This window comes from Cimex lectularius, unplaced genomic scaffold (genome assembly GCF_000648675.2).
Source record: "Cimex lectularius strain Harlan isolate CLEC.00 unplaced genomic scaffold, Clec_2.1 scaffold126, whole genome shotgun sequence".
Taxonomy (NCBI): Eukaryota; Metazoa; Arthropoda; class Insecta; order Hemiptera; family Cimicidae; genus Cimex; species Cimex lectularius.
Window position 1 is genome coordinate 1,170,694 of NW_019392705.1, and position 15,361 is coordinate 1,186,054.

Consider the following 15,361-nt stretch of genomic DNA (forward strand, 5'->3'; position numbering starts at 1 on the left):
TCATACGTCATCCTTAACCTTGTCCATCCTATTTCTATTTATATTGAAAAATCAATTTTGAACAAATTAAAATTTTAAATTTCGTATAAAGTTAATATTTCTATTTCAATTTTTTGTTTTAAATCTTTTTTTTCGCGTTTGGAAAACTAGCGGGATTAGTTTATTGAACGTGCTGCACTCTCGGGCACAGCTGATAGGGACTGGTTCTCTTTTTTATTTTCATCACCTTTTCTTATTTCTTAATATTATTCGACCACTTTGCAGTCCTGGACTTCTTTGGATTTCGGATCGGCTTTTAAACGTAAATCCTTTCTGTCCATGGGATTTTAAACAAGGTAATTAATCGGCAATTTTAGAATTCGCTTTCACATTTCAAAAAAAATTGAGTAAAATCTGTTTATCCTTTAAAAACATTTAAGGTCTTTTTTTTCGTTTGCCTATGAAGAAAAAGATCCTAAAGTACGTCCATAGAATATCAAATTTATAAAAAGCACAATATGTCAAATATAAAAATCCTGACCTGATAAGACTTACCTTAAAAAAAGTCGGCTTTTTGTTTTGTTTGATTTGAGTGTTGGATTCTTCCAGGTTTTAGCAAACAAGAGTTGAAATGCTGCGAGTACCGCTTGCTAGGGCAGTGCCGACTGCTTCGAAGACTGTGCTCGGTGTAGGGACGCGCTGCACCGCCACGAAGGCTCCGGAGAAGTTTGAGGTCTTCGTCGATGACAAGAAGGTCATGGTCGAACCCGGAACGACTGTACTGCAGGTATGACCATGTCGATATTTCACCGATCCGGTTGTGATTTTTTTTTTACTTATTCAGGCTGCGGCTATGGTGGGCGTGGAAATACCGAGGTTCTGCTATCACGAACGTCTGGCCATCGCCGGAAACTGCAGGATGTGTTTGGTAGAAGTCGAAAAGTCTCCAAAGGTAAAGTAGTAATTATTTAACTGTTTAATTAACCCTCAACTATGATTGAGATGAAATAAACGACGGTCGGATCCGATCCGACACTACTTTTTTTTGCTGAGGTTTTTGGTAGACATAAGTTCACAATAATCATTTATCTATGGTGTTTAGTGACCGTTAATTAATGATTATTTGAAAATCATGAGATGCGGTCTGTTGTGACGTAGGTACAGAAAAACATTTTCTTTATCATGCCACCGTTTTGATCATTACTGAGATCATCTTCAAGGCCTGGGATTTATAAAGTTATATAGACATTTTGTATAATTTAAACAATGTTTAAAGATCCTAGTCCCTGAAGATGATGTCAATAAAGATTGAAATGTTGGCATGATAAAGAAAATGTTTTTCTGAACCTGTCTCACGATCTCCAAATAATCATAATCATTTATATTGTGTAATAACATTTAATAATATCTTACACGAATAAAACCCTTTTATCCTTTTTAGACAATTTGAGCTATCTTTCTTATTTAAATTACGATTTTGAGCATTGTAGTTTATTACCCCGCAATTTGTATTTTCTTCTATTTCACTCCGGCAGGCTCAAAAATTCCTGAAAAAAAGAAAGAAATCTTGCACGCACAACTCTCATTCAAACACTAGCAGACAAACATTCAACGGTATAACAATTTGGGAAAAGGTATAAATCTCATTATAAATTCCAATAAATTTTAGAAAGCTGAAAAGTGCTCTTCGAAACAAATACTGGGGACCCAGTAACTCCTTTAAATCACTTGAAAGATTGAGCCTTTGCCTAAAGGGTTGCAAAGTGCAACAGTTGACCAAAATATGCTTCACAGTCACAATGATATGTTCTCAATAATATTTTTATTGTGCAATAGTAGTGAACCACATCTTGATCCCAATTTATCACGCAATAATATTGACAGGCCCATAAGGATCAATGTTGTTGCGAGAAGTCCTTGCCCTTCGTATGCTGGACAGACTAAAAAATATTGCACAATATTAACTCTTCACAGTGCAATAAAAATTAAACCCGCTCAAACTTTTGTTCATTCATTGAGCAAACTTTAATACCAGCCCTAAACAGTCGAAAATATTGCGCAACTTGTAATATTGTGCAATATTATTGATCATTTGGCTTGTTAGTGGATTGTGCTTTTCTTTTCTTTTCTTTTTTTTTTAAACATGCTGTTGGGTAGAAAGTTAAGAATAATATAATTGTCAAGAATTTCACTTGTAGAATTGTAATTAAATGAAAATACTTTTCTCAAATTTTCTGTTGTGCTATGCTTATTTTTGATGCATGTTTATGTTAACATATAAATATGCGTTTATTGTTTTAGCCGGTTGCGGCTTGTGCAATGCCTGTTATGAAAGGGTGGAGAATCAAAACTAATTCTGATATGACGAGAAAGGCGAGGGAAGGTGTTATGGAATTCCTCCTCGTCAACCACCCGTTGGACTGTCCGATCTGCGATCAGGGTGGTGAGTGTGATCTTCAAGACCAAAGCATGGCCTTCGGTTCAGACAGATCTCGCTTTACTGACATTGAATTCACTGGGAAAAGGTATTTTACAATTTGTTTAACTTTTTGGCTGTTTTTTTATATTTGTTCGTCTTTCAGGGCTGTTGAGGACAAAGATATTGGGCCACTCATTAAAACTATAATGACAAGATGCATCCACTGCACAAGGTGTATTCGTTTTGCATCAGAAATTTGCGGTATCGACGATCTTGGTACAACCGGAAGGGGTTCCGACATGCAGGTACCACCTAGTGCAAATATATGATCAAATAGCCGGATAATAATCAGTTATTTTTCTTAGGTTGGAACTTACGTAGAAAAGTTTTTCTTATCAGAACTCTCTGGAAATGTGATCGATCTGTGTCCAGTTGGTGCGTTGACTTCAAAGCCGTATGCGTTCACAGCCAGGCCTTGGGAAACAAGAAAGACAGAGTCGGTCGACGTACTCGATGCCGTTGGCTCGAATATCATTATCAGCACGAGGACGGGCGAGGTCATGAGAGTCTTGCCTCGTGTCAATGAGGTGATTATATTCCATGTCCAGTTTGTTTTGTTTTTCTCAAGGCTTGCTATTTTAGGATATCAACGAGGAGTGGATTTCCGACAAGGCTAGGTTCTCTTACGACGGCTTGAAAAGGCAGAGATTAGTAACACCGATGATTAAAGGGCCGCAAGGTGACCTCCTACCTGTCGAATGGGAAGATGCCCTCGTCGCAACTGCCAAGGTGAGAATCTTTTAGCCTAATTTCTTATGAAATATGATGACAGGCTACTTGCATCACATACTTTGTCAGTGAATTTCACACCTCCAGAGTGGCAAAAAGTTCCTATGAATCATGGTCCAGTTCTCAACCCTTTTGGAGATATTAAACTTTTTTTTAAAACTATCTACAGTTATTCAGAAATCGTGAGATGCAGTCTGGTGTGATGTAGGTTTCAGAAAAACATTTTCTTTATCGTGCCAACATTGCCACCAACATCACACCAGACCGCATCTCATGAATTCTGAATAATTATTAATTAATGGTCACTAATCACCACACACTATCTATGGTTTTCATCATAAATTTACTCATAGTTCTTGAACTATTCATTTTTGATGGAAATAAAAATTTAAAAAAAAAATTAAAGAGCATTTTCAAGCAATTTCTTTTAAGAAGGCACCCTTCTGGAATTTACAATTTTTGGTATTTTTGATTTTTGGTTTTAAAAAAACTTTCAAAACAGCTAAATTTAAATTTATAAAAAAAAATTTCAACTTTATTGGAAAAATTCACTGTAGATCTTGGCAAATTTCATAAAAATTTCTTTGTTTAATAAGATTTCTAGTGGTATACACTTTTCTTTAATTACATCTAACCAAAATGCATGTTTTATGTTAAATGGAAAAAAAGTGGTGGCAGTGTGAAAAGCAGCAGGGAATTGTAGTAATTCAACTTTTTGTCCTAGGCAAAATTTATTTCCCAACTTAAACTTAATAAAGAGAAGCACAAAAAGAAAGAAAAAATGAAACAAAACAACAATAAAAAAGGGGCAATAAACAGCGAACAACAAAGCAAAAAAATTAGACCGAATATATATACACTCATATTTTTAAAATTAAAATTAAAAAAATAAAAATAAAAATACAACAGTTTAGGCATTGCTTCAGCACTAATAACTGAAAGGTAATCCCTAAAGTCCCTAGTAAAGGTCCTGGGTTAGAATCAAGTGGCCTTGCATTCAAACCCAACATACTTACAAATGGGTATAGAAGTTCTAAAACCAAACTTTAACTAATAAAAAAAATAATAAAATAAAAAATCAACATAATTTTTCTTCTTTGGTGTTCACTATGTTTGTTTTTTCTTTTTTCTCTGTTTTGTTTGATTTTATATTAAATTTTTCTTCTTTTTTGTGCTTTTTTATTACATTAAAGTTGGGTTTTACAACATGTTATTCTTTTTCTTCATTTGTCTGTGTTTTGTGTAGATATTTTGTCCAATTTTTCTGCTTTGGTTGTTTGCGATTTTTATCGTCTCTTTTTAACGCGTTTTGTTTCATTTTTCTTTCTTTCTGTGCTCTTTTATTAACAAAGGGACGACCAGGTTGGTGGGTCGCGGATTTGGACCAAACTTGTTTTCGTGATTCTACACTGCAATATATCAGATGTGTATCATCCGCCACTTGTGAATGGGCTCTGGTTTTGCCAAAAAAAAATTTGAAATTTACCATTTTTTAATATTTTAATTTTACCGATCTACTTGCTCAAATCAACAATGTAAGTATATCTATCATTTTAGAGCATTTTTTATGTAGATTGCAGTAAAAATATAGTAAAAGCTATCAGTTTATCAGTAACCAAAAAATTTCTTTAAAATTTTTTTTTTTTTTTTTTTTTTTTTTCAAATAAACTAGGTCATACAAATTGTTTTCTTAAAACTAATATGAAATTACGTTTTAGCTCCTCTAAAGACCCTTCAATATAAATTTTTGTTTGAATTTAAATCTATTGATTGTTTTGACCCCTAAAATTTTTTCAATTGTTGTGAAGTCATTATCGAAATATCACATTGAAATGGCTATAATTCAAAAACGTCTAAAAGGATTTTAAAGTCAAGCACACCAGTTGAAATATACAATAAAAATATATAAAAGATTTCTTCAAGAAAATAGCAGAATTATTTATCAAAACCTAACCTCGTTTTTAAAAAGGAAATAATAGTCCAATTTTAATTAATGATACAGTTATAAAATGCACTTGGCAATTTCTTTAAAAATAATTATCAACCATGAAAATCGGTCTTCTAGGATTTGAGAAAAATGTGATTTTAGAGCTCGCACTAGGAATGTCATTCACGCAAGAAGGTCATTGAACTCAAAAAATTAATTTTTTTTTTACTTTTAATTTAAATTATCGATTTCCGCATAAGTTAGTATCTAAGGGTTTTATAATCACAACAATGAGGACAAATCCAAATTTTGACCATTTTTCAACCAACTTTGCAAGCAGAATGTTTGTTAAAATATGGAAAAAAGCAGTATATTTATCTTTTTGGATCAATTTGGAATATTCTGCGTTGCAAAACTTTTTGTTTTTATGTTAACCAACAATAATATTGAAAAACACAAAAAATCATGTTTTTTAATCGCTAAATAACATAAATGCTCAATTAATCGTTATTAAAATTAGATTTTGAAAAAGCTTCACGAACCTGATTGAATCAATTTATTACGAATTCCATTAAGTCTATTTATAACGAACATGTTCTAATTGGTTCTTATTAGTTTCACAGAAAAAAATTTAGTAAACATACTATGTTTACTTAAACAATATTTTCGTTATTGGTAAACTTTGATAGCTTTACTACATATTTTTACTGCAATCTACATAAAAATGTTGTAAAACTATTCACCAAGTCGATTCGAGCAGGTAGAACAGCAAAATAAAAATATTAAAAAACGGAAAATTTCGACTTTCAAAATTTTTTTTGCGAAATGAAGGACTTATTCACAAATAGTGGAGGAACGATATTTTGGAGTGCAGAATCGCCAGAAAAAAGATTGGTTCAAATCCGTGACCCACCAACCTGGTCGTCCCCCTTGTAAGATAACGTTGGGAATAGATTTATGACGAAAATCGTAGATAATTGCAAAAAAAAATGTAGTATTGAATATATGCGAAAGAGTGCGAACTTTTTTGTCACTGGAGGTGTGAAATTCACTGGCAAAGTTTATGACGCAAGTAGCCTGGCATCCAGTATTGTTTTTAAATTTATTAATTAATTTTTATTATTAATACATTTTCAGGCATTGAAAAATGGTGGTGAAAAAGTGGCAGCAGTTGCTGGAGGGTTGTGTGATGCTGAATCGCTTGTCGCATTGAAAGATTTGGTGAATAAGCTAGGAAGTGAAGTCGTGTGCACTGAATACACTTTTCCAGATGAGGGCTCTGGCACAGACCTCAGGTCCAGTTACCTGTTAAACAACAAAATCGCCAGAGTTGAAGAGGCCGACCTTGTCCTCTTGGTCGGCACGAACCCAAGGTTTGAAGCACCGCTTTTCAACGCGAGAATCAGAAAGGGTTGGGTACATAACGAGCTCGAAGTTGCTCTTATCGGCCCCAAAGTCAACCTTACTTACGATTATAAGGTATTACTTTTTTTTTTTTTTTTAGCAACATGTATAGTATAAGCAGGCACTCAAAAATAGATCAAACCAGACAGGTAGTATTCATAAACATTTATTGTTACACTGGCCCATCCTGTCCACTACTTCTGAGATTCGAAAGTCAATTCTTCCTGCATTAGGCCTCTCTTCGATAGTTGACTCTATCCAACTCATCTCTGTCTTGGATACTGATGTAATTTCCTCCAGACTCTGGTCAACCAAGTTTGAGCTATCGTCTACCTTGGAGACTCGAGAGTCAATTTTTCCTGCATCAGGTCAGTTTCTGACATTAGACACTATCCGACTCATCACTACCTTGGATGGTTGATCTCATGTTCTCCTGGCTCTGGTTGACCGAGTTCATCCTGTCTTCTACTTTAGAGACACTCGAGAGTCAATTTGTCCCGCATGGAGCCAGTTTTCGACATTAGTCACTATCCAACTCGTCTCTATATTGAATAGTTCACATATGCCCTTCTGGCTCTGGTCGACAAAGTTCATCCCGTCTTCTACTTTGGAGACACTCGAGAGTCAATTTGTCCCACATGGGGCCAGTTTTCGACACTAGCCACTATCCGACTCGTCTCTGTCTTGAACGGTTGACATATGCCCTTCTGGCTCTGGTCAACAGTTTGTCCTGTCTTCTACCTTGGAGACACTCGACAGTGAATTTTTCCTGCATCGGGTCAGTTTCTGACATTAGACACTATCCGACTCATCATTACCTTGTATGGTTGATGTCATGTCTTCCTGGCTCTAGTCAACCGAGTTCATCCTGTCTTCTACTTTGGAGACACTCGACAGTCAATTCGTCTTGCATTAGGCCATTCTTCGACAGTCGATTATCCTACTGATCTCTCCTTGGATGGTGGATGACATGTCCTCCTGGCTCTGGTCAACCGAGGCCATCCTGTCCACTACTTCCGGAGACACTTGATGGTCAATCCGTCCTGGATTGGACCATCCTTCAACAGTTGACTCTATCCAACTCGTCTATGTCTTGGATAGCTGATATACTGTCCTCCTGACTCTTGTCAACCAAGTTCTACTACTTTGGAGACACTCGAGAGTCAATTTGTCCTGCATTGGGCCAGTTTTCAACATTAGACACTATCCGACTCATCACTACCTTGGATGGTTGATGTCGTCCTCCTGGCTCTGGTTGACCATGTCCATCTGTCTAACCCATTAACTGTCCAAGGCAGAAACGTTGGGCCAGATGGCCAACTGTCAAGGGTCGGTCATGACCTTCTTGGCTGGGCAAAACTCATAATTTTCAGTTTTCCGTTAAGCAGCTCCCTGGTTCCTTGTCGATGAATCCCTCAGCATGATGAACTGTTCGACTTTTGTTATTTACTGGGGATATCCGCCTGTCACGTTTCTATGCTTTCCTTAGTCGTCCTCCTCATTGTAGCTATGAATCCTTGAGCTGCACATAAGGAGGAAAATTGAACAAACCACCGACATCCTCTCCATCTATCGCTTTGATCCTACCAGACTCAACTTGTCTGCTGTCTTTGCCCTTTTATCGCTCTTTTCCTTTCTCCTGGCGCTCCACACCCTGCTTCATTTCCCCTATATTTTTTTTTCTTTTTTAGTTCAAATTTTCTCGTACAAATCCAACCCACCTTTTATATTGGACAACTTTGTTCCTAACTTGGGCCTTCCATTCTATGGCTCTCCTCTCCTCTCTCCAGGATTAGAACGGTATCTTACTTTTTTTTGGGGGGAAAGGGGTATTTAAGTTCAACTGTATTTCAAATTTTATAGTTTTGACCACTTTTCTCTTGTGTTATTTATTAAAATCGCAAATATATTTATTTTTATTAATTTTTTTAAGCACTTGGGTGATGCTCCTACAATTATAAACGAACTTGTCGAAGGGACTCACCCTTATAGTCAGAAGCTACTCCAGGCCAAGAAGCCTATGATCGTCCTTGGGGCGCAACAGCTGGCAAGAGAAGACGGAGGTGCTCTCCTCGGCCAGACCCAACAGCTGGCAAAACGTTTGTCTTCACAAGCGGAAGTAATATTTTTTTCATAAATCTACATTATTACATTAACAAGACTATATTTCTTATTTTTCGTTCAGGGACAGGAACAGTGGAAAGTGTTGAACATTCTTCAAAACGTAGCCTCGCAGGTGGCCGCACTGGACCTCGGCTATAAAGCCGGGGTGGCTGCTGTCAGGGAAAACCCGCCCAAGGTGTTATTCTTGCTCGGTGCGGATGAGGGAACCATCAGCCGTTCTGATTTACCGCCAGATACCGTTGTAATATACCAAGGCCACCACGGCGATGTCGGTGCCGCAATGGCGGATATCGTTTTACCAGGTGCGGCATACACGGAAAAGCAGGCGTCCTATGTCAACACAGAAGGCAGGGCACAGCAGACTCTCGTCGCCGTCACACCGCCTGGCATGGCGCGGGAGGACTGGAAAATCTTAAGGGCCCTCTCAGAAGTCCTAGGAAAAAGGTTGCCCTATGACAACTTGAATGAAGTCCGGGCTAGGCTGGATGAAGTGTCGCCTAATTTAACAAGATATGGTGATGCTCAGGAGGCAAATTTTTTTGCACAGGCTGCTGAACTCTCTCAGGTAATTTCTCTATCGATATTCTTTTCTTTTTGTTTAATAAATTTTGTAAGCGGCGTAGATGCTCAATATTGCTTTCACTAAACGATGCGTAGACATTTAGCGCATTTGTTTATTTTTTTATGTGGAAGGAATGTACAATTTAAAAAATTCAAAATCAGAGATAAGATTCAAATTCCTTTATTACAACATACAATTTATAAGGTAAAAAATGATGTCATCGTTCAAACATTTTTTTTTTAATTTTTTTTTTTTTTTTTTTAATTGTATTCCTTATTATTTTTCCACTCTCTATTCTACACCCCCACTTAAAAGCAAAGGGGTGGGAGGGTGATAAAACTGGTAGCAGAGCATGGTTGTGTTATTCTTCTTTAGAATGTCGCATTTTCTGCTTGCGGTGACCAAACTAAGTTCGCATTTTTCTTTCTTAGATCGATCATTGGTTTTGCTATTTTCTAAAAATCGGGAAAGAATCTTCCAAAAAAATTCTCTACTCTAAGAAATTGTTCTACTTCCCATGGTGTACTAGATCTTGGGATATCGAGAAGTTTTCAAATCGGGCGGTGGAATAGAGTGGACAAAATAATAAGGAAATAAAATTTTAAAAAACAGAAAAGGATACATCACCCTCACACCAAAACAAACTATATTTACAAATTTAAAATGGCTCGTTTGTCCAATCCTTCGCTCACTAATTTTTAATAATATAAGTCTTTCTACTTCTTTTCCCCTCATCTTCTAGGTCCAGGTGCACCTACTTTTTCCTCGCTCCCACTGCCTCGGTGATCTTCCCATTGGCCGAGCCCCCCACCTGTGTCGTGGGTATCTAGCCCATTACATCACAACATTTGCTTACAATCACACGACTGTCTATAGGCAAATTGTTGAGTACACACCTGCACTGCTCAGTTGAACTAGTTTCCACGATAACATGACGAGTGAAATAGCTGCGGCTTTCCTGCTTGCAGTTTAAATTTTTGAACAAAAAAAGGAAAATTAATTGTAAATGTTGGTGGGCAAGGAACGATTTAGCAGACCTACATTTGGATTGACTTTTCTTGAAAAATTACAATAAGAAGATAATTCAGGTTTTGGAAATTTCGCCCGGCTAACCCCCACAGATTTTAAAATTTGCTTATTTTGGTTGAACCCAAAGACCGAACTGACAGTAAAGCTAGGTTGATGTGCTACAGTTTTTTTAGTCTGAAATCATAGCGATTGAACAATGCCCAGAGGAAAAAAAAGGCTAGGGATGCATTTCCGGAAGATAGCCATTTTCTCTGAAGTCAGGTAGCACTCAGGGCCCTAGCCTCATGCGAGGCGAAGGCAAAGAGTGTTTAGAACTGCATGGAAGTCAGTGACACTAATGACCTGACCCTGGCATGTGTCCCTGGACATTCGGGGCATAGAGGTGTAAGCAGATGACAGCATGGCGGCCTCATCTCTCAATATTCGCTTGCTTTTCTTTAAGCGACAAGAGAGGAGTTGGCATAAGCACGTTGCCATTTATTCTTGTGAAGGGGAAGGAAAAGTTCTAGAATTCAATAAAACAGAGAGTATATTCCTTAACATTTATTGGAACAAATTCCGTCTTAACTGTGCCCAAACAACAGAATCTTATCAATCACCTGAGGGTGAGTCTCCAGTTTTGACTGACTTGATTTCCCAGTCAACCCTTTTATACCAGTTTCTCTACTGGAGTAGGGGTGGAAAGGAAAATCAAAAGTCGAGGGAGTTCCCATGTCGTGGGTGAACCAGTGAAGACGGGTGTCGTGCACATGGTTGATGCGACCCCAATTTACGATATCCCACATCGCTACATATTTTTGATCGTGTGACAACCCTTCAGCACTAAATAACTAGATAGTTATTTATTTGATCGGTTGTCCAACTATTGCAACTGTATGTTCTCCAGGTTCGTGGGAAACATGATTTGGTTCCAGTCTGGGTCTGCGACACCCTTTGATGTTCTTACCTATTTGTCCAACGGTGTAATTATTTCAAAGTTATGTTTGCCAGATTTGAGGGGGACGTCACGTCATTCCGTCTGGGTGATTGCCACTTCAGATTTACAACCTTTGTTCCCTAAGACGGGACCGGCTTACAGAGGCAATGAAAAGGTTGACATGTTGGCAAAAAAGGGAGCCAACATGGGCTCTCTGGGTCCTGAACTCACCTGTGGCATAGCAGCCAGCCACAAAAGAGTATACATTTTAAAATGGATCCTTAATGAGTCCAAAACCTATACCACAGATATTGGTAAAGATATGAGGTACGCAAAGAGTTTCATAGAAGGGCCATCCACAAAATTTACAATGGAATACAGGAAGGCAACCACAATCAAGATTCTGGTTGGGCTTCTGACACTGCCAGTTAAGAAAGCACATGCACTGGAAAGGAGTACAAACAGAACAAATACTGTGCAGATACTGCCAGGAAGAGCAGGAGACCGCAGAACACATTCTGGGTTTCTGTGTAGATGCAGATTCTTGCAACTAGTACAAGAAAAATCGCAAGCAAGATCCTACACTAAGGAGCCGCTGGCAAAGCTACGGACGCTGATTTACTACCTGAAGCTGGCCAATGAGTTATAAAAAAACAGGGAAGCACAATAGATCATTCTTTACTGCTATCAAGACCCCCGTCCTCTGCGCTCATCTGGTTGACACAATCTCACATTTACATTTAGTAAATTCACTAATTTCGTGGTTCGCTTGACCAATTAATATATTTCAATTAATTAAGGTTTTTAGTTGAGATAAAAAAGTAAATGGCACGAGCGGGATTCGAACCCACGATCTTCGGGTAGATACGCTAACACCGCTGCTCTACCACTTGAGCTATCGTGACCTTGATCCACTTGGACACTAACTTCCCATCTCAACCCCACCTTTTAAATTTGAAAACTACTATTTCCGAACCTAGAGACCAGCAAATTTCAGAAAACGTACTCCATTTAATATCCTTTTTAGTGGTGTAATTGCTTTTTCATTTACTTTTTTCAAAGACGAAGAAATTGACGAAGGAAAGGAAAAAACAGTGTTTGAAGGATTGGTGAGGTGGAAAGATTAAAAAATAAAAAAATATTTAAAAAACCGAAATAGTGCAATATTTATTTATTTACCAACACGAGTGCAACTTTGATTATAGGATTATTGTATTATTATTCCCCGAAATAAAAGAATTTTATGATTCAAAAGTTCATTCAATTAAAATTTCCTTAAGTTTTTTATTTTTTAATCTTTCCACCTCACCAATCCGTCAATCACTATTTTTTCCTTTCCTTCATCAATTTCTTCGTGTTTGAAAAAAGTCCTTGAAAAAGCAATTACACCACTAAAAAAGATATTAAATGGAGTACGTTTTTTGAAATTTGCTGGCCTCTAGGTTTGGAAATAGTCGTTTAAAATTACTATATTAAGTTTATCAATTTTGAAATTAAAAACATTTTTCAAAGTTCTGGCTATTAAAATGCTTATTTCACCAACGTTTACAAGTTTATTATTTATAGAATCTTGTTGAAAATTTAAAGTAGTTTTCAGTGGTATCAACGGATCTGTCCGAAACATTTTAGTTTTGGAGTTACCATTGTTTTTTTTAAGCAAGCAAAAATCAGAAAAAAAGGGAATAACTCTGAAACTGTTGAGATTAAAACCATAGTTAATTAGGGCTTTTGGTTCCATTTAAAATGCAGAATTTAATGGCAAAGTTTGTAACACGATTAGAAAAATACTCTGTATAGATCAATTTTACTTTTAAATTTTTACTAGTTTTTTTAATATTAATTTAAATCACTATTTTTCAGGGTCCGCTTGACCAATTAATACCATTCAATTAATTAAGTTTTTTAATTACACGACATTTGAAAAATGGCAAAAAGGAGGGAAAATTCAAAAGGTGGGGTTGAGATGGGAAGTTAGTGTCCGAGTGGATCGAGGTCATGATAGCTCAAATGGTAGAGCAGCGGCGTATCTAGCCGAACATCATGGGTTCGAATCCCGCTTGTGCCATTGACTTTTTTATCTCAACTAAAAACCTTAATTAATGGTAATTTACATTTAGCTTGATCCAAAAGTCCATAATTTACAAGAACTTTCTCCTATTTGGTCATCGCATTTCTACACCCTCAAATTTTTTTTCTCATATTTTTACAATAGATGAACTAATACAAATCATTGTTTCAGTCGGTAAAGAAGCAAATGGCCAACACGCCTTTGGACGTCAGGCAGAAAGAACTCGAGGACTTTTTCATGACCGATCCGATCAGCAGGGCTTCATCGATCATGGCTAAGTGCATTCAAGCCGCTAGAAAACAAAAGGAATCTAAGTACTTCGATAAAGATAAAGCTTAAAAAAAAATTATTAACAATTTAAGAAAATTACTTTATTTTCCTCCAATCAGTAATACATAATCTAATATTGCAGTTTATTCATAAATAATTTATTTTAGCATAAACTGTGTAGCAGATTCATTAGAAACATGAAGATTTTTACTGTGTTATCCATTTTAGATGTTAAATTCAGTTGTACAGATGTAAAGTATTTAAGTGCACTAAATAAACTCTGATAATAGTTTTTGCTTTATCTTTTTCTTTGCAATAGGTGTTTAAACTATTAGGAAATACATCTGTTCAGAAATAAATTATTTTTAGATTATTTACTTTATTTTTCAATTTCAAATAAGGTCCACGTATAAAGAAAATGCTCTTTGTGCGTTTCTTCTACCCCTCGGGTAAAAATTTCATTTACAAGTCAAAGTTCCATTGCAGGAAAACTTTTTTTTCTGTTTTATTGGGTTTAAAAATGTATAATATAAGCCATATTATATATCACGCTTTGGCTTTTTTTCTCCCAGTTCGATACTTGGATTGCTCAATTTGATATCATGTTGATGTTTAATTTTAGGTAGAATTCTTTCAAAAATCTAGCGGTCACATACCAATGAAATTTGGAAAGGTGATAACAAATCCTATAAGTACGGTTGGGATTGTTTTTCGGCCAATGCACTAGGGGTCGCTGAGTTATTGCCGATTAAAATAAAAAATTCAATCAAAATCTTTGCCATTTTTACGTTTTAACCCGCACAACAGCTCGGTTTGTTTAACTTCACTCCCTCGTAGTAGCTCATGATGAATCCAAGTAGTATTTTAAAAGTTATCATAATTTGACAAAAGTTCCAATTTTAATCAGGATTTTTTCTCAATTACGGTACTTTCAAACCTAATTTATTGTGTGTGGTGATTAGTGACCGTTAATCGATAATTATTCAGAAATCGTGAGATGCGGAACAGTTTGGGATTTTTGCCATCATAGATATATTGCTTTACTCTCTTGCCCAGAGGATGTAAGAACGATGTAAGTTGCCGGATAGTTTAAGCAGTTGATGATACCCAGGCCCTGAAGATGATCTCAATAAAGATTGAAACGTTGGCACGATAAAGAAAATGTTTTTCTGAAACCTACATCACACCAGACCGCATCTCACGTTTTCTGAATAATTACTAATTGATTGTTCTAATTTTTTATGTTCAGGATAGTCAATTCAAGAATGTTTATGTTTGTAGCAAACTTACCTTCCTCCATTTTTTGGTAGCCTGCAACACATATGAGTCCTCGGTGTGCCACTGTTCTTCCATCAAAGAAACTAATTTTCAAAGGGGGGGGGTCCGGTTCAAATTCGGGGTCACTGAGATTCTATTTTGCTCCAGAATGGTACCCTAGGCGAAAAAAAGTGGTGGTGGGAATCGAACCCACGACTGTGGGATCTACTAGCTGTAAGTCTGACACCGGTACCCCATCTTCAGACATTACAAGGTTTAAAGAATAAGAAAATTTGGCAGTGAACTCAATCGATTTTTCAGCTCTTGCATAATAAGGTCAATTCGTGGCCTAAAGAGAATCCAAACGGCAGAAGGAACATCAAGACCCGATTCGGAATCAGCAACACATGGTTGACACTTTAGGTCCAAAGTCCACGTATTTTTCCAGCTTGCAGAGAAAAGCTGCTCAATGTGTTCCACTTATTGTCTCTTGGCTCTATATAAGAGCATATAGGAATGGCACTCTATATGAGAAATGACACCAATTCGGGAATGAAAAGAGGATATCGACATTTTACAACAACACCAATTATTTGATAGAGGAAAATAATTTGCTT

General features: G+C 36.7%; 1 protein-coding gene across 1 annotated transcript; it reads left to right on the forward strand.

The window, feature by feature from the left end:
* Positions 1–4: 4 nt before the first annotated feature.
* Positions 5–13,779, forward strand: LOC106674161 (NADH-ubiquinone oxidoreductase 75 kDa subunit, mitochondrial). Its single transcript, XM_014406728.2, has 11 exons — positions 5–335; positions 589–766; positions 824–931; positions 2,281–2,504; positions 2,562–2,703; positions 2,764–2,985; positions 3,041–3,187; positions 6,252–6,593; positions 8,452–8,637; positions 8,704–9,207; positions 13,389–13,779. Exons 2-11 carry the CDS (start codon positions 611–613, stop codon positions 13,554–13,556), a joined length of 2,199 nt encoding a protein of 732 aa, XP_014262214.1. The 5' UTR covers positions 5–335; positions 589–610; the 3' UTR covers positions 13,557–13,779.
* Positions 13,780–15,361: the final 1,582 nt, after the last annotated feature.